The sequence below is a fragment of the Cherax quadricarinatus genome, chromosome 93 (assembly GCF_038502225.1).
Source record: "Cherax quadricarinatus isolate ZL_2023a chromosome 93, ASM3850222v1, whole genome shotgun sequence".
In the NCBI taxonomy this organism is placed as follows: domain Eukaryota; kingdom Metazoa; phylum Arthropoda; class Malacostraca; order Decapoda; family Parastacidae; genus Cherax; species Cherax quadricarinatus.
In genome coordinates, this window is record NC_091384.1 from 7,214,264 (window position 1) to 7,242,100 (window position 27,837).

Consider the following 27,837-nt stretch of genomic DNA (forward strand, 5'->3'; position numbering starts at 1 on the left):
CTGGAACAATACTGTGACTGGAACAATACTGTGACTGGAACAATACTGTGACGAACAATACTGTTGCTGGAACAATACTGTGACTGGAACAATACTGTGACTGGAACAATACTGTGGCTGGAACAATACTGTGACTGGAACAATACTGTGACTGGAACAATATTGTGACTGGAACAATACTGTGACTGGAACAATACCGTGACTGGAACAATAACATGAGTGGAACAATACCATGGCTGGAACAATACCATGCGTGGAACAATACCATGAGTGGAACAATAACATGAGTGAAGCAATACCATGGGTGGAACAATACCGTGAGTGGAACAATACCATGAGTGGAACAATACCATGAGTGGATCAATAAAGGCCACAATACCATGGTTGGAACAATAAAGGTCACAATACCATGACTGGAACAATAAAGGTCACAATACCATGACTGGAACAATAAAGGTCACAATACCATGGGTGGAACAATAAAGGTCACAATACCATGACTGGAACAATAAAAGTCGCAATACCATGGGTGGAACAATAAAGGTCACAATACCATGGGTGGAACAATAAAGGTCACAATACCATGGGTGGAACAATAAAGGTCACAATACCATGAGTGGAACAAAAAAGGTCACAATACCATGAGTGGAACAAAAAAGGTCACAATACCATGAGTGGAACAATAAAGGTCACAATACCATGGGTGGAACAATAAAGGTCACAATACCTTGTGTGGAACAATAAAGGTCACAATACCATGACTGGAACAATAAAAGTCGCAATACCATGGGTGGAACAATAAAGGTCACAATACCATGGGTGGAACAATAAAGGTCACAATACCATGGGTGGAACAATAAAGGTCACAATACCATGAGTGGAACAAAAAAGGTCACAATACCATGGGAGGAACAATGAAGGTCACAATACCATGGGTGGAACAATAAAGGTCACAATACCATGGGTGGAACAATAAAGGTCACAATACCATGGGTGGAACAATAAAGGTCACAATACCATGGGAGGAACAATAAAGGTTACAATACCATAAGTGGAACAATAAAGGTCACAATACCATGGGTGGAACAATAAAAGTCACAATACCATGGGTGGAACAATAAAGGTCCCAATACCATGGGTATAACAATAAAGGTCACAATACCATGGATGGAACAATAAGGTCACAATACCATGGGTGGAGCAAAAAAAGTTACTATACAATGAGTGGAACAAAAAGGTCACAATATCATGGGTGGAACAATAAAGGTCACAATACCATGGGAGGAACAATAAAGGTTACAATACCATAAGTGGAACAATAAAGGTCACAATACCATGGGTGGAACAATAAAAGTCACAATACCATGGGTGGAACAATAAAGGTCACAATACCATAAGTGGAACAATAAAGGTCACAATACCATGGGTGGAACAATAAAAGTCACAATACCATGGGTGGAACAATAAAGGTCACAATACCATGGGTGGAACAATAAAGGTCCCAATACCATGGGTATAACAATAAAGGTCACAATACCATGGATGGAACAATAAGGTCACAATACCATGGGTGGAGCAAAAAAAGTTACTATACAATGAGTGGAACAAAAAAATCACAATATCATGGGTGGAACAATAAAGGTCACAATACCATGGGTGGAACAATAAAGGTCCCAATACCATGGGTATAACAATAAAGGTCACAATACCATGGGTGGAGCAAAAAAAGTTACTATACAATGAGTGGAACAAAAAGGTCACAATACCATGGGTGGAACAATAAAGGTCACAATACCATGGGTGGAACAATAAAGGTCACAATGCCATGGGTGGAACAATAAAGGTCACAATACCATGGGTGGAACAATAAAGGTCACAATACCATGGGTGGAACACTAATGGTCACAATACCATGGGTGGAACAATAAAGGTCACAATACCATTGGTGGAACAATAAAGGTCACAATACCATGAGTGGAACAATAAAGGTCACAATACCATGGGTGAAACAATAAAGGTCACAATACCATGGGTGGAACAATGAAGGTCACAATATCGTGGCTGGAACAAAAAAAGGTCACAATATCGTGGCTGGAACAATAAAGGTCACAATACCGTGGGTGGAACAATAAAGGTCACAATACCGTGGCTGGAACAATAAAGGTCACAGTATCGTGGGTGGAACAATAAAGGTCACAATACCGTGGTTGGAACAATGAAGGTCACAATACCGTTGCTGGAACAATAAGGGTCATAATATCGTGGCTGGAACAATAAAGGTCACAATACCGTGACTGGAACAATAAAGGTCACAATACCGTGGCTGGAACAATAAAGGTCACAATACCGTGGCTGGAACAATAAAGGTCACAATATCGTGGCTGGAACAATAAAGGTCACAATACCATGTGTGGAACAATAAAGGTCACAATTCCGTGGCTGGAACAATAAGGGTCACAATACCGTGGCTGGAACAATAAAGGTCACAATATCGTGGCTGGAACAATAAAGGTCACAATACCGTGGCTGTAACAATAAAGGTCACAATACCGTGGCTTGAACAATAAAAGTCACAATATCGTGGCTGGAACAATAAAGGTCACAATACCGTGGCTGGAACAATAATGGTCACAATACCGTGGCTGGAACAAAAAAGGTCACAATATCGTGGCGGGAACAGTAAAGGTCACAGTACCGTGGCTGGAACAGTAAAGGTCACAATACCGTGGCTGGAACAATAAAGGTCACAATACCTTGGTATTGCTGGTCATTCCCATACTGGAATATGCTGCACCAGCTTAGAGCCCACACCTGGTCAAGTACGTCAAGAAATTAGAGAAAGTGCAAAGGTTTGCAACAAGACTAGTCCCAGAGCTAGGGAAAATGTCCTACGAAGAAAGGTTATGGGAAATCGGCCTGACAACACTGGAGGACGGGGGGGGGGGTGTTAGGGGAGACGTGATAACGACATATAAAATACTGCGAGGAATTGACAAGGTGGACAAATACAGGATGTACCATAGGTGGGACACAGAAACAAGGGGTCACAATTGGAAGTTGAAGATTCAGATGAGTCAAAGGAAAGTTAGGAAATATTTCTTCAGTCATAGAGTTATCAGGAAGTGGAATAGTTTGGAAACTGACGTACTGGAGGCAAGAACCATACATAGTTTTAAGACGTGGTATGGTAAAGCTCATGGAGTAGTAAGAGTGACCTAGTAGTGGCCAGTGAAGAGGCGGGACTAGGAGCTGTGACTCGAACCCTGCAACCAGAGCAGTCTGGAGATGAGAGGAGCCAGCAGTCTGGAGGAGGGAGGAGCCAGCAGTCTGGAGGAGGGAGGAGCCAGCAGTCTGGAGGAGGGAGGAGCCAGCAGTCTGGAGGAGCGAGGAGCCAGCAGTCTGGAGGAGCGAGGAGCCAGCAGTCTGGAGGAGCGAGGAGCCAGCAGTCTGGAGGAGCGAGGAGCCAGCAGTCTGGAGGAGCGAGGAGCCAGCAGTCTGGAGGAGCGAGGAGCCAGCAGTCTGGAGGAGGGAGGAGCCAGCAGTCTGGAGGAGGGAGGAGCCAGCAGTCTGGAGGAGGGAGGAGCCAGCAGTCTGGAGGAGGGAGGAGCCAGCAGTCTGGAGGAGGGAGGAGCCAGCAGTCTGGAGGAGGGAGGAGCCAGCAGTCTGGAGGAGGGAGGAGCCAGCAGTCTGGAGGAGGGAGGAGCCAGCAGTCTGGAGGAGGGAGGAGCCAGCAGTCTGGAGGAGGGAGGAGCCAGCAGTCTGGAGGAGGGAGGAGCCTGCAGTCTGGAGGAGGGAGGAGCCAGCAGTCTGGAGGAGGGAGGAGCCTGCAGTCTGGAGGAGGGAGGAGCCAGCAGTCTGGAGGAGGGAGGAGCCAGCAGTCTGGAGGGCAATACACAATAAGTCTACACAAACAACCTGTCATACACATAAGGTGCCTCTCGTTGCCTCCCTAGAGAACGGTGGATCGAGTCTCCACAACTCCCTGTGCTCACTGACGGTCCATCACCAACAGCCTGAGTGGTCAGAGACCGGAATGTGATATGTGAACGGAGGATCGACCTCGCATCACACACAAGTTTTTGCACTTAGCGAAATATATAGCAAGTCACTGATGTTAGCTATGGTCTGTATAAGTTGTATCATGTACTTCTGGAAGTAAAGATTATTATTATCCTGAGATTGTTATTTGTTAGTCTGGGTCTGGAAGTTCTGGAATTATCAGCTGGTTGTCTAAGACTGACGTTATGAAACTGACGAAGCAAGAAGAGTATCACAATACAGTGGCTGCAACAATGTGTTATTAGTTTACGTTTCGGTCGGTCCTGGACTTCTTTTCTGCGTAATTAAAGTCCTTTAACATCTGGGTTATTATCACCATTGTTCTCTGAGGCCAGCGTCCACTATACCATTGAAATGTCTAGAATATACCACTGAAAGCTTCTTGGAGACTATCACTCTCACCTTAACATCAAGATCTTGGATTACTAGACGAACATCGAGATGAGTCTCGCATATGAACATCAACACATTTTAAGAATTAAGTCACAGAATTAAGTCATGATTGTGACTAGACCTACCTGGAGTTCATTACCTTTGTAAATTGTGAGTTCATTACCTTTGTAAATTGTGAATTCATTACCTCTAACTTGCTCAGCTATCAAAACTTTGAGGCCCAGTCCCTGGACCCATTATGTACCTCTGTAATCTTTTGACTACCGCCCAGTGGATGGGTATGGGGTACATAATAAACATATTAAACTAATTAAACTGCTAGTGTAACAAGGAAGTCCATCACCAGTCCCAGAGGAAAGTACCAGAGGAAAGTCCCAGAGGAAAGTACCAGAGGAAAGTCCCAGAGGAAAGTCCCAGAGGAAAGTCGCCCACTGTAGTCCTGTGACTTGTGTTTGTCCTCACTCCTTGTGAATAGTGCTTGTATCTGCGTTAATGAAGATGTGTAGACGTGAAAGAAGTGTCGTTAGTTTCGCAAAATGGTCTAGTCGGTTCATAGATGTAATACTGCATATTGATTCTCATATATCCAGGAGTAGCCACTTATGGCTATTTCTGGTTTCCTGGAGGAGTAATAACAGGAGTTCCAGTCTTGTTTGACTCGTATAAGGCCCCTCAGAGACGAGTGATTGGTGTTCCACATTACGTTGTTACCTGTCTTGGACCAGCTCCCTGATCAGCGTTGCTTCCATGACTGTACGGTGCACTACACAACCGCGCATAGGAGAGAGGAGCTTATCACAACGTTTCGGTTCGACTTGGACCATGTACAAGTCCCACTAACACCTTTTGAGGGAGCCAGTATATACTGACTCCCTCACTCTCGTGTGTTAGTGTGACTTGTAAATGGCCTAAGTCGAACCGAAACGTTGTGATAAGCTCCTCTCTCCAGGTAAACTCCAGGTATATGAGGGTTATGTGTGTATTGTTCCAGTCACGGTATTGTGTCTTCTTGTTCTTTGTATACGGTATGCTTGTCACTACTCAAAGCAACACTATAACCTTTGCATTTTCCTCTCCTTGGTCGTTACTTGGGATCCCAATATTACCCGGGACACCAATATTACCTGGGACCCACGTCAGAGTCGTCCAGTCTTTTCCCAAGTTCCATGACTTCGCCCGGATAACTGGGATTCATCAGATTTTGTAGTACACTCATCAAAATCACCCATATTTTACTGTCCATTGTTGTACATTACTATACGTGGTTCAGTGCTCTGTCTACCACGGAAAGTTCTGCCCCAAAGATGCTATGTGTTGAGGTACATGATACGCCTTGTAGTATCCCCACTCGTAATAACAGTGGTGTCAGTGGTGATAGAAATAATGTCAGTGGTGATAGAAGTGGTGTCAGGTATAGTTAGGCTAAGTTAGGTTAAGTCAGGTTGGCTTAGGTAAGGTTAGGTTAGGTAGGATTAGGTAAGGTGAGATTAAGTTCAAAACAAGTGACTATCAGTGGATCTTAAGTGTCTGCTGCTCAACTCGTGTATGCTGAATGGAATTCAATCCCATGCCACTGAGGTGTTGAACCAACAATATATATATATATATATATATATATATATATATAGAACAAGACAGTGCCCAGCTGAGAGTGAACCTCGATCTCTCTTACCCAAGACAGTGCCCAGCTGAGAGTGAACCTTGATCTCTCTTACCCAAGACAGTGCCCAGCTGAGAATGAACCTTGATCTCTCTTACCCAAGACAGTGCCCAGCTGAGAGTGAACCTCGATCTCTCTTACCCAAGACAGTGCCCAGCTGAGAGTGAACCTCGATCTCTCTTACCCAAGACAGTGCCCAGCTGAGAGTGAACCTCGATCTCTCTTACCCAAGACAGTGCCCAGCTGAGAGTGAACCTCGATCTCTTACCCAAGACAGTGCCCAGCTGAGAGTGAACCTTGATCTCTCTTACCCAAGACAGTGCCCAGCTGAGAGTGAACCTCGATCTCTCTTACCCAAGACAGTGCCCAGCTGAGAGTGAACCTCGATCTCTCTTACCCAAGACAGTGCCCAGCTGAGAGTGAACCTCGATCTCTCTTACCCAAGACAGTGCCCAGCTGAGAGTGAACCTTGATCTCTCTTACCCAAGACAGTGCCCAGCTGAGAGTGAACCTCGATCTCTCTTACCCAAGACAGTGCCCAGCTGAGAGTGAACCTTGATCTCTCTTACCCAAGACAGTGCCCAGCTGAGAGTGAACCTCGATCTCTCTTACCCAAGACAGTGCCCAGCTGAGAGTGAACCTTGATCTCTCTTACCCAAGACAGTGCCCAGCTGAGAGTGAACCTTGATCTCTCTTACCCAAGACAGTGCCCAGCTGAGAGTGAACCTCGATCTCTTACCCAAGACAGTGCCCAGCTGAGAGTGAACCTCGATCTCTCTTACCCAAGACAGTGCCCAGCTGAGAGTGAACCTTGATCTCTCTTACCCAAGACAGTGCCCAGCTGAGAGTGAACCTTGATCTCTCTTACCCAAGACAGTGCCCAGCTGAGAGTGAACCTCGATCTCTCTTACCCAAGACAGTGCCCAGCTGAGAGTGAACCTTGATCTCTCTTACCCAAGACAGTGCCCAGCTGAGAGTGAACCTTGATCTCTCTTACCCAAGACAGTGCCCAGCTGAGAGTGAACCTTGATCTCTCTTACCCAAGACAGTGCCCAGCTGAGAGTGAACCTTGATCTCTCTTACCCAAGACAGTGCCCAGCTGAGAGTGAACCTTGATCTCTCTTACCCAAGACAGTGCCCAGCTGAGAGTGAACCTCGATCTCTCTTACCCAAGACAGTGCCCAGCTGAGAGTGAACCTCGATCTCTCTTACCCAAGACAGTGCCCAGCTGAGAGTGAACCTTGATCTCTCTTACCCAAGACAGTGCCCAGCTGAGAGTGAACCTCGATCTCTCTTACCCAAGACAGTGCCCAGCTGAGAGTGAACCTCGATCTCTCTTACCCAAGACAGTGCCCAGCTGAGAGTGAACCTTGATCTCTCTTACCCAAGACAGTGCCCAGCTGAGAGTGAACCTCGATCTCTCTTACCCAAGACAGTGCCCAGCTGAGAGTGAACCTTGATCTCTCTTACCCAAGACAGTGCCCAGCTGAGAGTGAACCTTGATCTCTCTTACCCAAGACAGTGCCCAGCTGAGAGTGAACCTCGATCTCTTACCCAAGACAGTGCCCAGCTGAGAGTGAACCTCGATCTCTCTTACCCAAGACAGTGCCCAGCTGAGAGTGAACCTCGATCTCTTACCCAAGACAGTGCCCAGCTGAGAGTGAACCTCGATCTCTCTTACCCAAGACAGTGCCCAGCTGAGAGTGAACCTTGATCTCTCTTACCCAAGACAGTGCCCAGCTGAGAGTGAACCTTGATCTCTCTTACCCAAGACAGTGCCCAGCTGAGAGTGAACCTTGATCTCTCTTACCCAAGACAGTGCCCAGCTGAGAGTGAACCTTGATCTCTCTTACCCAAGACAGTGCCCAGCTGAGAGTGAACCTTGATCTCTCTTACCCAAGACAGTGCCCAGCTGAGAGTGAACCTCGATCTCTCTTACCCAAGACAGTGCCCAGCTGAGAGTGAACCTCGATCTCTCTTACCCAAGACAGTGCCCAGCTGAGAGTGAACCTCGATCTCTCTTACCCAAGACAGTGCCCAGCTGAGAGTGAACCTTGATCTCTCTTACCCAAGACAGTGCCCAGCTGAGAGTGAACCTCGATCTCTCTTACCCAAGACAGTGCCCAGCTGAGAGTGAACCTCGATCTCTCTTACCCAAGACAGTGCCCAGCTGAGAGTGAACCTCGATCTCTCTTACCCAAGACAGTGCCCAGCTGAGAGTGAACCTCGATCTCTCTTACCCAAGACAGTGCCCAGCTGAGAGTGAACCTTGATCTCTCTTACCCAAGACAGTGCCCAGCTGAGAGTGAACCTTGATCTCTCTTACCCAAGACAGTGCCCAGCTGAGAGTGAACCTCGATCTCTTACCCAAGACAGTGCCCAGCTGAGAGTGAACCTCGATCTCTCTTACCCAAGACAGTGCCCAGCTGAGAGTGAACCTTGATCTCTCTTACCCAAGACAGTGCCCAGCTGAGAGTGAACCTTGATCTCTCTTACCCAAGACAGTGCCCAGCTGAGAGTGAACCTCGATCTCTCTTACCCAAGACAGTGCCCAGCTGAGAGTGAACCTTGATCTCTCTTACCCAAGACAGTGCCCAGCTGAGAGTGAACCTCGATCTCTCTTACCCAAGACAGTGCCCAGCTGAGAGTGAACCTCGATCTCTCTTACTCAAGACAGTGCCCAGCTGAGAGTGAACCTCGATCTCTCTTACTCAAGACAGTGCCCAGCTGAGAGTGAACCTTGATCTCTCTTACCCAAGACAGTGCCCAGCTGAGAGTGAACCTCGATCTCTCTTACCCAAGACAGTGCCCAGCTGAGAGTGAACCTCGATTTCTCTTACCCAAGACAGTGCCCAGCTGAGAGTGAACCTCGATTTCTCTTACCCAAGACAGTGCCCAGCTGAGAGTGAACCTCGATCTCTCTTACCCAAGACAGTGTCCAGCTGAGAGTGAACCTCGATCTCTCTTACCCAAGACAGTGCCCAGCTGAGAGTGAACCTTGATCTCTCTTACCCAAGAGAGTGCCCAGCTGAGAGTGAACCTTGATCTCTCTTACCCAAGAGAGTGCCCAGCTGAGAGTGAACCTTGATCTCTCTTACCCAAGACAGTGCCCAGCTGAGAGTGAACCTCGATCTCTCTTACCCAAGACAGTGCCCAGCTGAGAGTGAACCTTGATCTCTCTTACCCAAGACAGTGCCCAGCTGAGAGTGAACCTCGATCTCTCTTACCCAAGACAGTGCCCAGCTGAGAGTGAACCTCGATCTCTCTTACCCAAGACAGTGCCCAGCTGAGAGTGAAACTCGATCTCTCTTACCCAAGACAGTGCCCAGCTGAGAGTGAACCTCGATCTCTCTTACCCAAGACAGTGCCCAGCTGAGAGTGAACCTTGATCTCTCTTACCCAAGACAGTGCCCAGCTGAGAGTGAACCTTGATCTCTCTTACCCAAGACAGTGCCCAGCTGAGAGTGAACCTCGATCTCTTACCCAAGACAGTGCCCAGCTGAGAGTGAACCTCGATCTCTCTTACCCAAGACAGTGCCCAGCTGAGAGTGAACCTCGATCTCTTACCCAAGACAGTGCCCAGCTGAGAGTGAACCTCGATCTCTCTTACCCAAGACAGTGCCCAGTTGAGAGTGAACCTTGATCTCTCTTACCCAAGACAGTGCCCAGCTGAGAGTGAACCTTGATCTCTCTTACCCAAGACAGTGCCCAGCTGAGAGTGAACCTCGATCTCTCTTACCCAAGACAGTGCCCAGCTGAGAGTGAACCTTGATCTCTCTTACCCAAGACAGTGCCCAGCTGAGAGTGAACCTTGATCTCTCTTACCCAAGACAGTGCCCAGCTGAGAGTGAACCTCGATCTCTCTTACTCAAGACAGTGCCCAGCTGAGAGTGAACCTCGATCTCTCTTACTCAAGACAGTGCCCAGCTGAGAGTGAACCTTGATCTCTCTTACCCAAGACAGTGCCCAGCTGAGAGTGAACCTCGATCTCTCTTACTCAAGACAGTGCCCAGCTGAGAGTGAACCTCGATCTCTCTTACTCAAGACAGTGCCCAGCTGAGAGTGAACCTCGATTTCTCTTACCCAAGACAGTGCCCAGCTGAGAGTGAACCTCGATCTCTCTTACCCAAGACAGTGCCCAGCTGAGAGTGAACCTCGATCTCTCTTACCCAAGACAGTGCCCAGCTGAGAGTGAACCTCGATCTCTCTTACCCAAGACAGTGCCCAGCTGAGAGTGAACCTCGATCTCTCTTACCCGACAGCCAGGATATGTCTTCCAGTCACCCTGATGGGCTCATAAATCCTTGGAAGAACGGTAGACTGCTGGGGAACGGGGCTATACTTTTGGATATCTATCCTGTCCGACATCTACTACATCCCTGTGCTAAGATTATATATATATATATATATATATATATATATATATATATATATATATATATATATATGAACTGTAAGAAACATATCTATCTTTTTCCCTTTATGAATAATTCACTTAGTTTGAATCTACGACCAAATAAAAATTAATATTGTTCTCTGCACAAGGTCGTGGTAGCAATATTAAGAACATCTGCGATATACAAAGCTATGATAAACATTCGTCTGTAACTTCTAGTTGGTTATATATGTTACGTTTAACTGGAACATATTGAAAACATGGCTAATGTCTTGTTGGCTCGTTACACCTTTTCATTAATAAATCAGCAAACTCAGCTAGACAGCGCAGGACAGACCAAAACAGCAGAGATAAACTGTTATTCCATATATCCCTTCACCAAAACTCTGTAGTAAGTATTTACACTGCGATGAATACTTACAAGATAGCATATACGAGCAAGATCCGCTGTAAGAACAGCTCTCGACCATAGGTAAAGAAAGACTGCCTCTTCTGTCCCAAGAGTTGAAAACATCGGCTCATATAGTTGGCGGTCTTTCACCTGATTGGCTGATGAACCACCAATAGCATATCAGTGGGGCCCCCAACTGTTATACTCTTAACTGCTGGTTCACTGTCGGGAGGACGCGCCAAAATGGGTGTGACATGACACAGAAAATGTAGAGGCAAATTATAGAAATATTTTAACTCAGCTTGTAACGATATTTTCATGAGTTGTTATTCTATGTGATTAATTATTTTGCAATATTTTGATATAAAAATTTACATCTTTCTGATTAAGTTGAGCCTCCAACAGGGGACGTCTGACTGACCTTCACTCATCTCTGCAACAGGGAATGCAACAGTTCTCTTGAATCATCTCTTATGCAGCAACAATCCCACTGCATCTCACCGCATGTAAAATCCCATCCAAATGGAGCATGTGTTTAACATGCTCCATTGAAAGTTCCAGTCCCTTCCCATGGATCATGTCTCCAGTAGGTAAAGTTCCAGTCCCCCCCTGGATCATCTCTCCAGTAGGTAAAGTTCCAGTCCCCCCCTGGATCATCTCTCCAGTAGGTAAAGTTCCAGTCCCCCCCTGGATCATCTCTCCAGTAGGTAAAGTTCCAGTCCCCCCCCCCTGGATCATCTCTCCAGTAGGTAAAGTTCCAGTCCCCCCCCTGGATCATCTCTCCAGTAGGTAAAGTTCCAGCCCCCCCCCCTGGATCATCTCTCCAGTAGGTAAAGTTCCAGCCCCCCCCTGGATCATCTCTCCAGTAGGTAAAGTTCCAGTCCCCCCCCCTGGATCATCTCTCCAGTAGGTAAAGTTCCAGTCCCCCCCCTGGATCATCTCTCCAGTAGGTAAAGTTCCAGTCCCCCCCTTGAATCATCTCTCCAGTAGGTAAAGCCCTAGTCTCCCCCCTGGATCATCTCTCCAGTAGGTAAAGTTCCAGTCCCCCCCCTGGATCATCTCTCCAGTAGGTAAAGCCCTAGTCTCCCCCCTGGATCATCTCTCCAGTAGGTAAAGCCCTAGTCTCCCCCTGGATCATCTCTCCAGTAGGTAAAGCCCCAGTCCCCCCCCGGATCATCTCGCCAGCTGGTAAAGTTCCAGGCCCCCCTGGATGATCTATACAGTAGGTAAAGCCCTAGTCTCCCCCCTGAATCATCTCTCCAGTAGGTAAAGCCCCAGTCCCCCCCCTGGATCATCTCTCCAGCAGGTAAAGTTCCAGTCCCCCCTGGATCATCTCTCCAGTAGGTAAAGCCCAAGTCCCCCCCAGATCATCTCTCCAGTAGGTAAAGCCCCAGTCTCCCCCATGAATCATCTCTCCAGTAGGTAAAGCCCCAGTCTCCCCCTGGATCATCTCTCCAGTAGGTAAAGCCCCAGTCCCCCCCGGATCATCTCTCCAGTAGGTAAAGCCCCAGTCTCCCCCTGGATCATCTCTCCAGTAGGTAAAGCCCCAGTCCCCCCCCCGGATCATCTCTCCAGTAGGTAAAGCCCCAGTCCCCCCCGGATCATCGCGCCAGGAGGTAAAGCCCCAGTCTCCCCCTGGATCATCTCTCCAGTAGGTAAAGCCCCAGTCCCCCCCGGATCATCTCTCCAGTAGGTAAAGCCCCAGTCTCCCCCTGGATCATCTCTCCAGTAGGTAAAGCCCCAGTCCCCCCCGGATCATCTCTCCAGTAGGTAAAGCCCCAGTCTCCCCCATGAATCATCTCTCCAGTAGGTAAAGCCCCAGTCCCCCCCCGGATCATCTCTCCAGTAGGTAAAGCCCCAGTCCCCCCCCGGATCATCTCTCCAGTAGGTAAAGCCCCAGTCTCCCCCATGAATCATCTCTCCAGTAGGTAAAGCCCCAGTCTCCCCCATGAATCATCTCTCCAGTAGGTAAAGCCCCAGTCTCCCCCATGAATCATCTCTCCAGTAGGTAAAGCCCCAGTCCCCCCCTGGATCATCTCTCCAGCAGGTAAAGTTCCAGTCCCCCCTGGATCATCTCTCCAGTAGGTAAAGCCCCAGTCCCCCCCCCCCAGATCATCTCTCCAGTAGGTAAAGCCCCAGTCTCCCCCATGAATCATCTCTCCAGTAGGTAAAGCCCCAGTCCCCCCCTGGATCATCTCTCCAGCAGGTAAAGCCCTAGTCTCCCCCATGGATCATCTCTACAACAGTCTCTCACCCTTCCTCACAACACAGTTGGGTCACTAACGCTGGAAAACACTCAACACATCGCTACATCACAACAATGGCTCTGGAAACACTTGACCTAGTCTGACACACACCAAATTTACCACCACCAAAATATATATTTTTCAGTTGCGTTTCCAGGTGTAAACATACAAATCCTTTCTATTGTGGCAAGTGGTTGGAGCTCCGCTTATATTTATTCTTTGTTTTTGTTTCAAACTGTGTTTGGGATGTATTTGTTCGTGTGTATGCGAGGGATGTCAGACACCACACACACACACACACACACACACACACACACACACACACACACACTCAATAGGACTTCAAAGAGACCTGGACAGACTGGACACCTGGTCCAGCAACTGGCTTCTCGAATTTAATCCCGCCAAATGCAAAGTCATGAAGATAGGGGAAGGGCACAGAAGACCGCAGACAGAGTATAGGCTAGGTGGCCAAAGACTGCAAACCTCACTCAAGGAGAAAGATCTTGGGGTGAGTATAACACCGAGCAAACGAGACTTGCAAAGAAAGATTTAGAACGAGACTGGCAAAGAAAGATTTAGAACGAGACTGGCAAAGAAAGATTTAGAACGAGACTGGCAAAGAAAGATTTAGAACGAGACTGGCAAAGGCAAGATTTAGAACGAGACTGGCAAAGGCAAGATTTAGAACGAGACTGGCAAAGGCAAGATTTAGAACGAGACTGGCAAAGCAAGATTTAGAACGAGACTGGCAAAGCAAGATTTAGAACGAGACTGGCAAAGCAAGATTTAGAACGAGTCTGACAAAGCAAGATTTAGAACGAGTCTTGCAAAGCAAGTCCCTAATTAAATTAACTTCTGGTCCATAGAGAGACAATAAATCAGCTTGTTTGAACGGTAAGATGACCAGCCGGAGCAACACAGTGTCAGACACGGGGGGGGGAAGGGGGGAATATCGATAAGCCGTCCATACAAGGCAAAGTAACTCCGAAATTATTGAAACTAACTTCAGCAACTGCCGAACCCCAATTACGACAGTGAGATGCGAGTTAGAATAATGTAGGCCTCGAGACCCGACTCATCAAGCATCTTGCGACATGTCAGAGAATGTCAAATTTCACTAGCTGTAAATACTCTGTGAGCAGACACAGAGTTTTGAGATACACAAATAACTCGCACATAGCAAGTATCAGTCCGACTTCGACCACTGACAAAGTCACGCTATCACAAATAATCTTGATTCGACGGTACTCTCCCTGCCCGGGTCTTTTCCGGATGGTGACCCGGTCTTGGCTCTCTGTCTTAGGAGTGTCTGAGACCTATGTCTGCCATGGGAGGAGGTACAAGTATCTCCTCATCTTCTGGGATCAACCAACCATTCCCCGCCCTCATGGGGCTCGTAGGGAGAAGCTAGGCCTCTGGTCTACCATCTTCCCCGCCCCAGGGGGAAGCTCGTGGGAATGGCAGTCTTCACGTATCACAAATAAGTGAGGGAGCCAGTATATATGAGACGTATATTCCAGTTGAACAACGCAAAACATGCTCTACCAGAAGACAGAATCTACAAGACACGAGCAAAAGAGAACAGTGTTCTCCTAGACAGTAGAAAGAAGATAAGATTTGTTTCCTCGTCTAGCTTCAACCAGAGAAAGATTTAGAAGTTTACCTGGAGAGGGTTTTGGGGGTCAACGCCCCCGCGGCTCAGTCTGAGACCAGGCCTCATGGTGGATCAGGGTCTGATCAACCAGGCTATAACTGCTGGTCGAACGCAAGCTGACGTACGAACCACAGCCCGGTTGGTCAGGTACTGACTTTAGGTGCCTGTCCAGTGCCTTCTTGAAGACAGCCAGGAGTATTGAAGACAGCCAGGGGTCTTGAAGACAGCCAGGGGTCTTGAAGACAGCCAATGGTCTTGAAGACAGCCAGGGGTCTTGAAGACAGCCAGGGGTCTTGAAGACAGCCAGGGACCTTGAAGACAGCCAGGGGTCTTGAAGACAGCCAGGGGTCTATCGGTAATCCCCCTTTTGTATGCTGGGAGGCAGTTGAACAGTCTTGGGCCCCGGAAGTGTGAGTTTCCACTGGATAAGTGTGAGAACTTTCAGAAACAGGTGAGTTACACAACTGTTGAGACCTGGACGTATCAGTGACGACCAGCCGAGAGACAGGGCCAGGCTATATGACTCAACACCTGTAACCCCATATAAGTAAGTAAATACACATGCATACAATCACAGGCAAATCTTGTATCACAAACCTCCTGGAGTTTTATGACAAGGTAACAGAAGTAAGACACGAGAGAGAGGGTTGGGTAGATTGCGTTTTCCTAGACTGCAGGAAGGCCTTTGACACAGTTCCCCACAAGAGATTAGTGCAGAAGCTGGAGGATCAGGCACACATAAAAGGAAGGGCACTGCAATGGATAAGGGAATACCTGACAGGGAGGCAGCAACGAGTCATGGTACGTGAAGAGGTATCACAGTGGGCGCCTGTTACGAGCGGGGTCCCACAGGGGTCAGTTCTAGGACCAGTGCTATTTTTGATATATGTGAACGACATGATGGAAGGAATAGACTCTGAAGTGTCCCTGTTCGCAGATGACGTGAAGTTGATGAGAAGAATTAAATCGGACGAGGATGAGGCAGGACTGCAAAGAGACCTGGAGAGGCTGGACATGTGGTCCAGTAACTGGCTCCTCGAATTCAATCCAGCCAAATGCAAAGTCATGAAGATTGGGGAGGGGCAAAGAAGACCGCAGACAGAATATAGGCTAGGTGGACAAAGACTACAGACCTCACTCAGGGAGAAAGACCTTGGGGTGACCATAACACCGAGTACATCACCGGAGGCACACATCAACCAAATAACCGCTGCAGCATACGGGCGCCTGGCAAACCTGAGAATAGCGTTCCGATACCTCAATAAGGAATCGTTCAAGACACTGTACACTGTGTATGTTAGGCCCATACTGGAGTATGCAGCACCAGTCTGGAACCCACACCTGGTCAAGCACGTCAAGAAGTTAGAGAAAGTACAAAGGTTTGCAACAAGGCTAGTCCCAGAGCTCAAGGGAATGTCGTACGAGGAAAGGTTAAGGGAAATCGGACTGACGACACTGGAGGACAGAAGGGTCAGGGGAGACATGATAACGACATACAAGATACTGCGGGGAATAGACAAGGTGGACAGAGATAGGATGTTCCAGAGAGGGGACACAGGGACAAGGGGTCACAACTGGAAGCTGAAGACTCAGACGAGTCACAGGGACGTTAGGAAGTATTTCTTCAGTCATAGAGTTGTCAGCAAGTGGAATAGCCTAGCAAGTGAAGTAGTGGAGGCAGGAACCATACATAGTTTTAAGAAGAGGTATGACAAAGCTCAGGAAGCAGAGAGAGAGAGGATCCAGTAGCGATCAGTGAAGAGGCGGGGCCAGGAGCTGAGTCTCGACCCCTGCAACCACAATTAGGTGAGTACAATTAGGTGAGTACAAATTTATGTAAACTTTGGCATAAGCGTCTCTAGTCGAAGTTTTAAAAACATACATTTTGTATCCTTGACGAATACTGCTAAAAGTATTTGACAGCAGCGATCCTCAGCTTAAAGTTTGTAATGCATTACGACACATGTGATGATAGATTGCTAATAAATATGAGAGAGACAGACAGACAGAGATAGAGAGAGAGAGAGAATGGATCGGAAAAACCCGTCGAAGCGGACAAACTTTTAGGAATAGTTTGGGAAAAATTTCAGGGATGATGGCTGGAAGGTAATGAAAATGTCTGTAGTCCTTAAAGAGAAGCCATCCGTTCCCCGTCTCCCCGAAACCATTCGTTCCCCGTTTCCCCAAAGACATCCGTTCCCCGTCTCCCCGAAGCCATCCGTTCCCCGTCTCCCCGAAGTCATCCGTTCCCCGTCTCCCCGAAGTCATCCGTTCCCCGTCTCCCCTACTTAACCTTCATCGTAACTTCAGGAGAAACAAGTTTCTCTGGCTATACAGAGAAATGTAAAACAGAGGAAGAATTTCTTGAGGGATTATCTGTCGTAAAGACTAATAATATACAGAAAAACAACAGCAAAAATATACATACAGTTGTGTGAGGTGTGATGTGAAGAAAAACTGGAATAGGAGCTGGATGTTGCTGTTTGAGGTTCCAGGGTCAGGTCCAGGGGATGTGGCTGGATGTCAGGTCCTGTATGGGAACCTAGCCATGTAGGATGAAACATAATAGGAGTCTAGTGATGCTCAAGGCATCCCGATTTTGTTCTATGATGTTTCAAGTTGCTTCTCATGGATTTTGAAGAGTTTGAAATCAAACTTGGAAAGTGAAAGGAGAAAATCCTGATTCTGAAGAAGGTAAAGAAGGTGGTGGAAATACGTTACAAACAGTAGTGATTGTGATTAATTAAGTAGCAGGCTGGTAGACAACAACCACCCAGGGAGGTACTACCATCCTGTGGTAGTAGGCTGGTAGACAACAACCACCCAGGGAGGTACTACCATCCTGTGGTAGTAAGTTGGTAGACAGCAACCACCCAGGGAGGTACTACCATCCTGTGGTAGTAGGTTGGTAGACAACAACCACCCAGGGAGGTACTACCATCCTGTGGTAGTAGGTTGGTAGACAACAACCACCCAGGGAGGTACTACCATCCTGTGGTAGTAGGTTGGTAGACAACAACCACCCAGGGAGGTACTACCATCCTGTGGTAGTAGGTTGGTAGACAACAACCACCCAGGGAGGTACTACCATCCTGTGGTAGTAGGTTGATAGACAACAACCACCCAGGGAGGTACTACCATCCTGTGGTAGTAGGTTGGTAGACAGCAACCACCCAGGGAGGTACTATCATCCTGTGGTAGTAGGTTGGTAGACAACAACCACCCAGGGAGGTACTATCATCCTGTGGTAGTAGGTTGGTAGACAACAACCACCCAGGGAGGTACTACCATCCTGTGGTAGTAAGTTGGTAGACAACAACCACCCAGGGAGGTACTACCATCCTGTGGTAGTAAGTTGGTAGACAACAACCACACAGGGAGGTACTATCATCCTGTGGTAGTAAGTTGGTAGACAACAACCACCCAGGGAGGTACTACCATCCTGTGGTAGTAAGTTGGTAGACAACAACCACCCAGGGAGGTACTATCATCCTGTGGTAGTAAGTTGGTAGACAACAACCACCCAGGGAGGTACTACCATCCTGTGGTAGTAGGTTGGTAGACAACAACCACCCAGGGAGGTACTACCATCCTGTGGTAGTAGGTTGGTAGACAACAACCACCCAGGGAGGTACTACCATCCTGTGGTAGTAGGCTGGTAGACAACAACCACCCAGGGAGGTACTACCATCCTGTGGTAGTAAGTTGGTAGACAACAACCACCCAGGGAGGTACTACCATCCTGTGGTAGTAAGTTGGTAGACAACAACCACCCAGGGAGGTACTACCATCCTGTGGTAGTAAGTTGGTAGACAACAACCACCCAGGGAGGTACTATCATCCTGTGGTAGTAAGTTGGTAGACAACAACCACCCAGGGAGGTACTACCATCCTGTGGTAGTAAGTTGGTAGACAACAACCACCCAGGAAGGTACTACCATCCTGTGGTAGTAAGTTGGTAGACAACAACCACCCAGGGAGGTACTACCATCCTGTGGTAGTAGGTTGGTAGACAACCACCCAGGGAGGTACTACCATCCTGTGGTAGTAGGTTGGTAGACAACAACCACCCAGGAAGGTACTACCATCCTGTGGTAGTAAGTTGGTAGACAACAACCACCCAGGGAGGTACTACCATCCTGTGGTAGTAAGTTGGTAGACAACAGCCACTCAGGAAGGTACTACCATCATGTGGTAGTAGGTTGGTAGACAACAACCACCCAGGGAGGTACTACCATCCTGTGGTAGTAGGTTGGTAGACAACAACCACCCAGGGAGGTACTACCATCCTGTGGTAGTAGGTTGGTAGACAACAACCACCCAGGAAGGTACTACCATCCTGTGGTAGAAAGTTGGTAGACAACAACCACCCAGGGAGGTACTACCATCCTGTGGTAGTAAGTTGGTAGACAACAACCACCTAGGGAGGTACTACCATCCTGTGGTAGTAAGTTGGTAGACAACAACCACCTAGGGAGGTACTACCACCTTCCCATGTAGGCCTATGCACTTTTTAAGGTGCTCCCAGAGTACACATATTCTGTCATACACACCCATTTACTTGTATGAATATTCTCCGCCTGTGTGTATTCATACACACCCTTGTACTCTTGCCTGCTTTCTTATACACAAATATACCACCATCTTAGCAATGCATTAACAAAATTCAGAGTTTAAATATTCATGAAAAAATTAATTCGATTTGTGTGGCTTAAAGTTATTTTATGCGCCATTAGTGCTAGTCTGAGGCCGCCATTATGTTGACGCTGGTAAATAACTTCACCCTATTGTGCCTCTCCCCTGAGTCTCCTTCATTTCATAACTGCCAGTAACCCATCTTCTATAAACCATGCCATGGGTGGGGTTAGAACCCGCGGCCAGAGAGTCATAAAACTCCAGACCGACGCGTTAGCCACTGGATCAGCTAGCTACAATAAGATTAATCCAACTATGTATATTTATACACCATGTGAAGGTTAGCATGAGCCACCACTGTGACCACAAATGCAAGTTTTTACAGACGAATCTCCCGCTAGCATGGCCGTGACGAACTCTAGCTCAAGTCCCCTCAAAGGAGTTTGCAATCGTGTCATTACGATTTCATGAGTCATCCACTATAATTAAGTTTATTTAGCCACAGGTTTACCTGGAGTTTACCTGGAGAGAGTTCCGGGGGTCAACGCCCCCGCGGCCCGGTCTGTGACCAGGTACACACAGATACAAATTATTATACATAGTAACAAATATTAATGAACCACTATGAAAGAGTAGTGAAATTCCAAGCGCTTTCGTGACTACTCACATTGTCAAGGAACAATGTCACCAACATAGTTCCTTGACAATGTGAGTAGTCACGAAAGCGCTTGGAATTTCACTACTCTTTCACAGTGGTTGTTTTGTGTATTTTAAAATCACCTGTTTACTGTGATCTTATTGCATAGTAGCAAATATTAATGAACCACGAAGCAAGTGGTATTAAATCATTTCCTAAACTGGTTAAGTGGTTAAGGCGATGTGAACATTGTTTTGTCTCTTGAGGAAGGAGAATCTGACGCAGGATCTAATCCCGGCTGGCCGAGTTTGGTAAATGATTCAATACCACTTGTTTCGTGGCTTCATTACTATTCATTACGGGAAGTGGTGGGAATTAACCTTGAGTTCACCTCTACCACGAGTATCCTCGGATCATGAACAGCACCTAGCTCTGCTGGGTGCTTGATTCTTGTAGGATAGCTGGTTAAGTGAATGTTGCTGTCTCTAGAGGTTTACCTGGAGTTTACCTGGAGAGAGTTCCGGGAGTCAACGCCCCCGCGGCCCGGTCTGTGACCAGGTGGGAGAATGTGACGCAGGATCTAATCCAGGCTGGCAGCAGTTTGGTAAATGATAGTGATATATGGTAGTAACATATGGTAGTAACATATGGTAGTAACATATGGTAGTAATATATGGTAGTAACATATGGTAGTAACATATGGTCCTTGATTTAGTTCCATTATCCATTAACTTTTATGGTTGTGGACAGGAAAGACCAGCTAGTGTGGTGGTAGCTAGGAAACACCAAACACTAGCTAGTTAAGGGGCCCCGTGGCCTGGTACCTAAAGCTTTCACTTCACACGACGAGTACCTGTGTTCGATTCCCAGCGAGGATAGAAACACTGGGCGTGTTTCCTTACACCGGTTGTCTATGTTCACCCATCAGTAAAATAGGTACCAGGGTGTTAGTGGACTGGTGTGGATCGCATCCTGGGTGTTAGTGGACTTGTGTGGGTCACATCCTGGGTGTTAGTGGACTGGTGTGGGTCGCATCCTGGGTGTTAGTGGACTGGTGTGGGTCACATCCTGGGCGCTAGTGGACTGGTGTGGGTAGCATCCTGGGTGTTAGTGGACTGGTGTGGGTCGCATCCTGGGTGTTAGTGGACTGGTGTGGGTCGCATCCTGGGTGTTAGTGGACTGGTGTGGGTCGCATCCTGGGTGTTAGTGGACTGGTGTGGGTCGCATCCTGGGCGCTAGTGGACTGGTGTGGGTAGCATCCTGGATGTTAGTGGACTGGTGTGGGTCGCATCCTGGGTGTTAGTGGACTGGTGTGGGTCACATCATGGGTGTTAGTGGACTGGTGTGGGTCGCATCCTGGGTGTTAGTGGACTGGTGTGGGTCACATCCTGGGTGTTAGTGGACTGGTGTGGGTCACATGCTGGGTGCTAGTAGACTGGTGTGGTCGCATCCTGGGTGTTAGTGGACTGGTGTGAGTCGCATCCTCAGTGTTAGTGGACTGGAGTTTACCTGGAGAGAGTTTCGGGGGTCAACGCCCCCGCGGCCCGGTCTGTGACCAGGCCTCCCGGTGGATCAGCGCCTGATCAACCAGGCTGTTGCTGCTGGCCGCACGCAAACCAACGTACGAGCCACAGCCCGGCTGATCAGGAACTGACTTTAGGTGCTTGTCCAGTGCCAGCTTGAAGACTGCCAGGGGTCTGTTGGTAATCCCCCTTATGTGTGCTGGGAGGCAGTTGAACAGTCTCGGGCCCCTGACACTTATTGTATGGTCTCTTAACGGGTGCTAGTGGACTGGTGTGGGTCACATCCTGGTTGTTAGTGGACTGGTGTGGGTCACATCCTGGGTGTTAGTGGACTGGTGTGGGTCACATCCTGGGTGTTAGTGGACTGGTGTGGGTAACATCCTGGGTGTTAGTGGACTGGTGTGGGTCACATCCTGGGTGTTAGTGGACTGGTGTGGGTAACATCCTGGGTGTTAGTGGACTGGTGTGGGTCACATCCTGGGAGTTAGTGGACTGGTGTGGGTCACATCCTGGGTGTTAGTGGACTGGTGTGGGTCACATCCTGGGTGTTAGTGGACTGGTGTGGGTCACATCCTGGGTGTTAGTGGACTGGTGTGAGTCACATCCTGGGTGTTAGTGGACTGGTGTGGGTCACATCCTGGGACAAAACTGACCTAATTTGCGGGAAATGCTCAGCATAACAAGCAACTTTCTATATAGTAGTATGTTACTGATGTCAACTATGATCTGTATACCTTGTACATGTACTGGTATACCTTGTACATGTACTGGTATACCTTGTACATGTACTGGTATACCTTGTACATGTACTGGTATACCTTGTACATGTACTGGTATACCTTGTACATGTACTGGTATACCTTGTACATGTACTGGTATACCTTGTACATGTACTGGTATACCTTGCACATGTGCTGGTATACCTTGTACATGTACTGGTATACCTTGTACATGTACTGGTATACCTTGTACATGTACTGGTATACCTTGTACATGTACTGGTATACCTTGTACATGTACTGGTATACCTTGTACATGTACTGGTATACCTTGTACATGTACTGGTATACCTTGTACATGTACTGGTATACCTTGTACATGTACTGGTATACCTTGTACATGTACTGGTATACCTTGTACATGTACTGGTATACCTTGTACATGTACTGGTATACCTTGTACATGTACTGGTATACCTTGTACATGTGCTGGTATACCTTGTACATGTACTGGTATACCTTGTACATGTACTGGTATACCTTGTACATGTACTGGTATACCTTGTACATGTACTGGTATACCTTGTACATGTACTGGTATACCTTGTACATGTACTGGTATACCTTGCACATGTACTGGTATACCTTGTACATGTACTGGTATACCTTGTACATGTACTGGTATACCTTGTACATGTACTGGTATACCTTGCACATGTACTGGTATACCTTGTACATGTACTGGTATACCTTGTACATGTACTGGTATACCTTGTACATGTACTGGTATACCTTGCACATGTACTGGTATACCTTGTACATGTACTGGTATACCTTGTACATGTACTGGTATACCTTGTACATGTACTGGTATACCTTGCACATGTACTGGTATACCTTGTACATGTACTGGTATACCTTGTACATGTACTGGTATACCTTGTACATGTACTGGTATACCTTGCACATGTACTGGTATACCTTGTACATGTACTGGTATACCTTGTACATGTACTGGTATACCTTGTACATGTACTGGTATACCTTGCACATGTACTGGTATACCTTGTACATGTACTGGTATACCTTGTACATGTACTGGTATACCTTGTACATGTACTGGTATACCTTGTACATGTACTGGTATACCTTGTACATGTACTGGTATACCTTGCACATGTACTGGTATACCTTGTAGAAATAAACATATATTATTATTATTACTGTAGATTTTTAAGGTAAGCCGGTCAAGTCGTGCTATGCACATCTATATTGTGACTAAATTGGTTAAGAAGAATCGCTGACAATAATTTAATGGATGCCGCACAGGTAATGCTTCCATTGCAGATGCTGTGACCCTGAGACTGACTTAGAGTGTATCTGGAGTTTATCTGGAGAGAGTTCCGGGGGTCAACGCCCCCGCGGCCCGGTCTGTGACCAGGCCTCCTTAGGTCAGTGTCCCAGGATGCGACCCACACCAGTCGACTAACACCCAGGTACCCATTTTACTGATGGGGAACATAGACAACAGGTGGAAAGAAACACGTCCACCATCCACGGTATGATGTGTATTTTGTGGATATTGATTCAGGAGATTTTTTTGTGTTCATTTGTTTTTCTTAAATGAGGGTAACATCTTAGGTTAGCCAGGGGAGGCTTAAACACGTTGCGAAAAGTACAAAGTAGTGGTAGGTTCGCCGGGCTTGTCCTAGGCCCGGGTCTTTTCCAGATGGTGACTCGGCGAGACGCGCAAAGCGTCGTGGGTATCCAGATCTTTGCCGTTCCAGCATCCTCAAGCTATTCAACCTGTCTTCGAGGGTTTCTGCAATATCATTGGTCCTGAGTGACTCAGCACAGAATATCAGTATGGGCAGTGACTGGAACGTCTGGTGGTATGAGCCTCACTAAACTGATTGCTTAATATTGGATGACATGACATTTGAACGACTTCAGGAAAAATCCAGTGGCTGTTCCAGCGATTTCATTAGTTCAAGGTCCGTTAATAGCAGTTTTTTTCGTGCCTGCTGGAGTGCCATCATCCAGGAAGGAAACGTTTAGCTCGCTGATCAATCTGCCAGTGATGTTAGCCGTCATGCTAAAGAGACAAGTGGGCAGAGGATCTCTTTGTACAATGTCACTAAAGAAATGACTTTATGCTCACCCAACAAGAAGATAAATCCTCATTGTATCCAGTTGAAATGAAGATACAGGGACTATGGAGGTACGAAGACACAGGGACTATGGAGGTACGAAGATACAGGGACTATGGAGGTACGAAGATACAGGGACTATGGAGGTACGAAAATACAGGGACTATGGAGGTACGAAGATACAGGGACTATGGAGGTACGAAGATACAGGGACTATGGAGGTACGAAGATACAGGGACTATGGAGGTACGAAGACACAGGGACTATGGAGGTACGAAGATACAGGGACTATGGAGGTACGAAGATACAGGGACTATGGAGGTACGAAGATACAGGGACTATGGAGGTACGAAGATACAGGGACTATGGAGGTACGAAAATACAGGGACTATGGAGGTACGAAGATACAGGGACTATGGAGGTACGAAGATACAGGGACTATGGAGGTACGAAGATACAGGGACTATGGAGGTACGAAGATACAGGGACTATGGAGGTACGAAGATACAGGGACTATGGAGGTACGAAAATACAGGGACTATGGAGGTGTGTTCAAACTACAGTTAAAACCTCGCAGTAAACCTGTTTAAAATTAGTTTTAATATTCAGACATAATACTCACAGAATGAGTGGGACTGGAATCCATGGCAAGCCAGTCTTAAAACCAGCAGGTGAGGGTGTTGTCCACTGTACAATGCTGGTGCAGGATATGTAATTGTAGTATGAACTGCTGGTTCCCTGCCTTCACGAACCACAGAACCAGTCTGGGTGGTTTATGCATTATGGCCGTCCTCCTCTCTACGGATATTTGTTAAGGCCGCTTATAACAACGAGGGCAGACGGCGCCGTACATCCCTGGACGGCGTCATAGGCTAATGAACAGCGCCACGTACCGTCGGTTCCCGTCACACACACTGTTGTTTAGCGTCACACACTGTTGTTTAGCGTCACACACTGTTGTTTAGCGTCACACACTTGTTTAGCGTCACACACTTTTGAACTGCGTCACATATTATGTGACAGCGTCACACGTGCTGTCTAACGATGTATCACGCAATACTAGACAGCACAGTGTGAGACGTTACGTACTATTGGACAATGTTACGCTGTTTTACAGCGTCATGCATTGTTACAGTGTTACGTAGCGTCACAGGGTACTGCACAGTGTTACGATAAGTAACAAGCTGTAATATCGCGTCACGCAATCATATATGGCAACGTCAAGTTTGTATTGTAGCGTTACATTCTATAGGTAGCGTCACACGTCATAAGTTAACGTCACATTTGATGAACCAGCATCACGCAGTTTAGATTACAGTCGCGTCACAAAGTCTAAAATAGCGTCATATGTGAGCGTCACATAGCATACATAATCATTACACAGTTTACACGGGTGTCATAGCATAATCAGGCGTCACACAGCTATACAAGCGTCACAGTATATGCCAGCGTCACGCAGCATACACTAGCGTTACGGAGGTTACGCGAGTGTGTGACAACAGAAGTAACACGGGAGTGGAAGAAGAACAAGTCACCCCGACTGTGGTCAGTCACAGACTGACACTACACGGCACTCATGGCACTCATGGCACTCACGCACGCACACGTACACGCACACGTACACGCACGTACAAACACAATGTAACTTTCTGACCACCAGTCATGAATATATTAATCTCTACATAGTAGCAAATCTGTACACTGAATGGTAGTAAATCTGTACACTGAATGGTAGTAAATCTGTACACTGAATGGTAGTAAATCTGTACACTGAATGGTAGTAAATCTGTACACTGAATGGTAGTAAATCTGTACACTGAATGGTAGTAAATCTGTACACTGAATGGTAGTAAATCTGTACACTGAATGGTAGTAAATCTGTACACTGAATGGTAGTAAATCTGTACACTGAATGGTAGTAAATCTGTACACTGAATGGTAGTAAATCTGTACACTGAATGGTAGTAAATCTGTACACTGAATGGTAGTAAATCTGTACACTGAATGGTAGTAAATCTGTACACTGAATGGTAGTAAATCTGTACACTGAATGGTAGTAAATCTGTACACTGAATGGTAGTAAATCTGTACACTGAATGGTAGTAAATCTGTATACTGAATGGTAGTAAATCTGTACACTGAATGGTAGTAAATCTGTACACTGAATGGTAGTAAATCTGTACACTGAATGGTAGTAAATCTGTATACTGAATGGTAGTAAATCTGTACACTGAATGGTAGTAAATCTGTATACTGAATGGTAGTAAATCTGTACACTGAATGGTAGTAAATCTGTACACTGAATGGTAGTAAATCTGTCCACTGAATGGTAGTAAATCTGTCCACTGAATGGTAGTAAATCTGTCCACTGAATGGTAGTAAATCTGTCCACTGAATGGTAGTAAATCTGTCCACTGAATGGTAGTAAATCTGTACACTGAATGGTAGTAAATCTGTACACTGAATGGTAGTAAATCTGTACACTGAATGGTAGTAAATCTGTACACTGAATGGTAGTAAATCTGTACACTGAATGGTAGTAAATCTGTACACTGAATGGTAGTAAATCTGTACACTGAATGGTAGTAAATCTGTACACTGAATGGTAGTAAATCTGTACACTGAATGGTAGTAAATCTGTACACTGAATGGTAGTAAATCTGTACACTGAATGGTAGTAAATCTGTACACTGAATGGTAGTAAATCTGTACACTGAATGGTAGTAAATCTGTACTGAATGGTAGTAAATCTGTACACTGAATGGTAGTAAATCTGTACACTGAATGGTCTGTAGAATGGCAGTAAATCTGTACACTGAATGGTAGTAAATCTATACACTGAATGGTAGTAAATCTGTACACTGAATGGTAGTAAATCTGTACACTGAATGGTAGTAAATCTGTACACTGAATGGTAAATCTGTACACTGAATGTTAGTAGTACACTGAATGTACACTGAATGGTAGCAAATCTGTAAATCTGTCCACTGAATGGTAGTAAATCTGTACACTGAATGGTAGTAAATCTGTACACTGAATGGTAGTAAATCTGTACACTGAATGGTAGTAAATCTGTACACTGAATGGTAGTAAATCTGTACACTGAATGGTAGCAAATCTGTACACTGAATGGTAGTAAATCTGTACACTGAATGGTAGTAAATCTGTACACTGAATGGTAGTAAATCTGTACACTGAATGGTAGCAAATCTGTACACTGAATGGTAGTAAATCTGTACACTGAATGGTAGCAGTAAATCTGTACACTGAATGGTAGCAAATCTGTACACTGAATGGTAGTAAATCTGTACACTGAATGGTAGTAAATCTGTACACTGAATGGTAGTAAATCTGTACACTGAATGGTAGTA

General features: G+C 46.6%; 1 protein-coding gene across 1 annotated transcript in view; it reads right to left on the reverse strand.

Annotated features, from left to right (window-relative positions):
- The window catches only part of LOC128703498 (uncharacterized), a 52,596-nt gene extending 26,590 nt beyond the window's left edge, over window positions 1–26,006 (reverse strand). The window contains exon 1 of the mRNA XM_070104703.1: window positions 25,089–26,006. Within this exon, the coding sequence (XP_069960804.1) occupies window positions 25,089–25,112 (24 nt within the window). The 5' untranslated portion in view covers window positions 25,113–26,006. The remainder of the gene's footprint in view (window positions 1–25,088) is intronic.
- Between the last annotated feature and the right edge of the window lie 1,831 nt (window positions 26,007–27,837).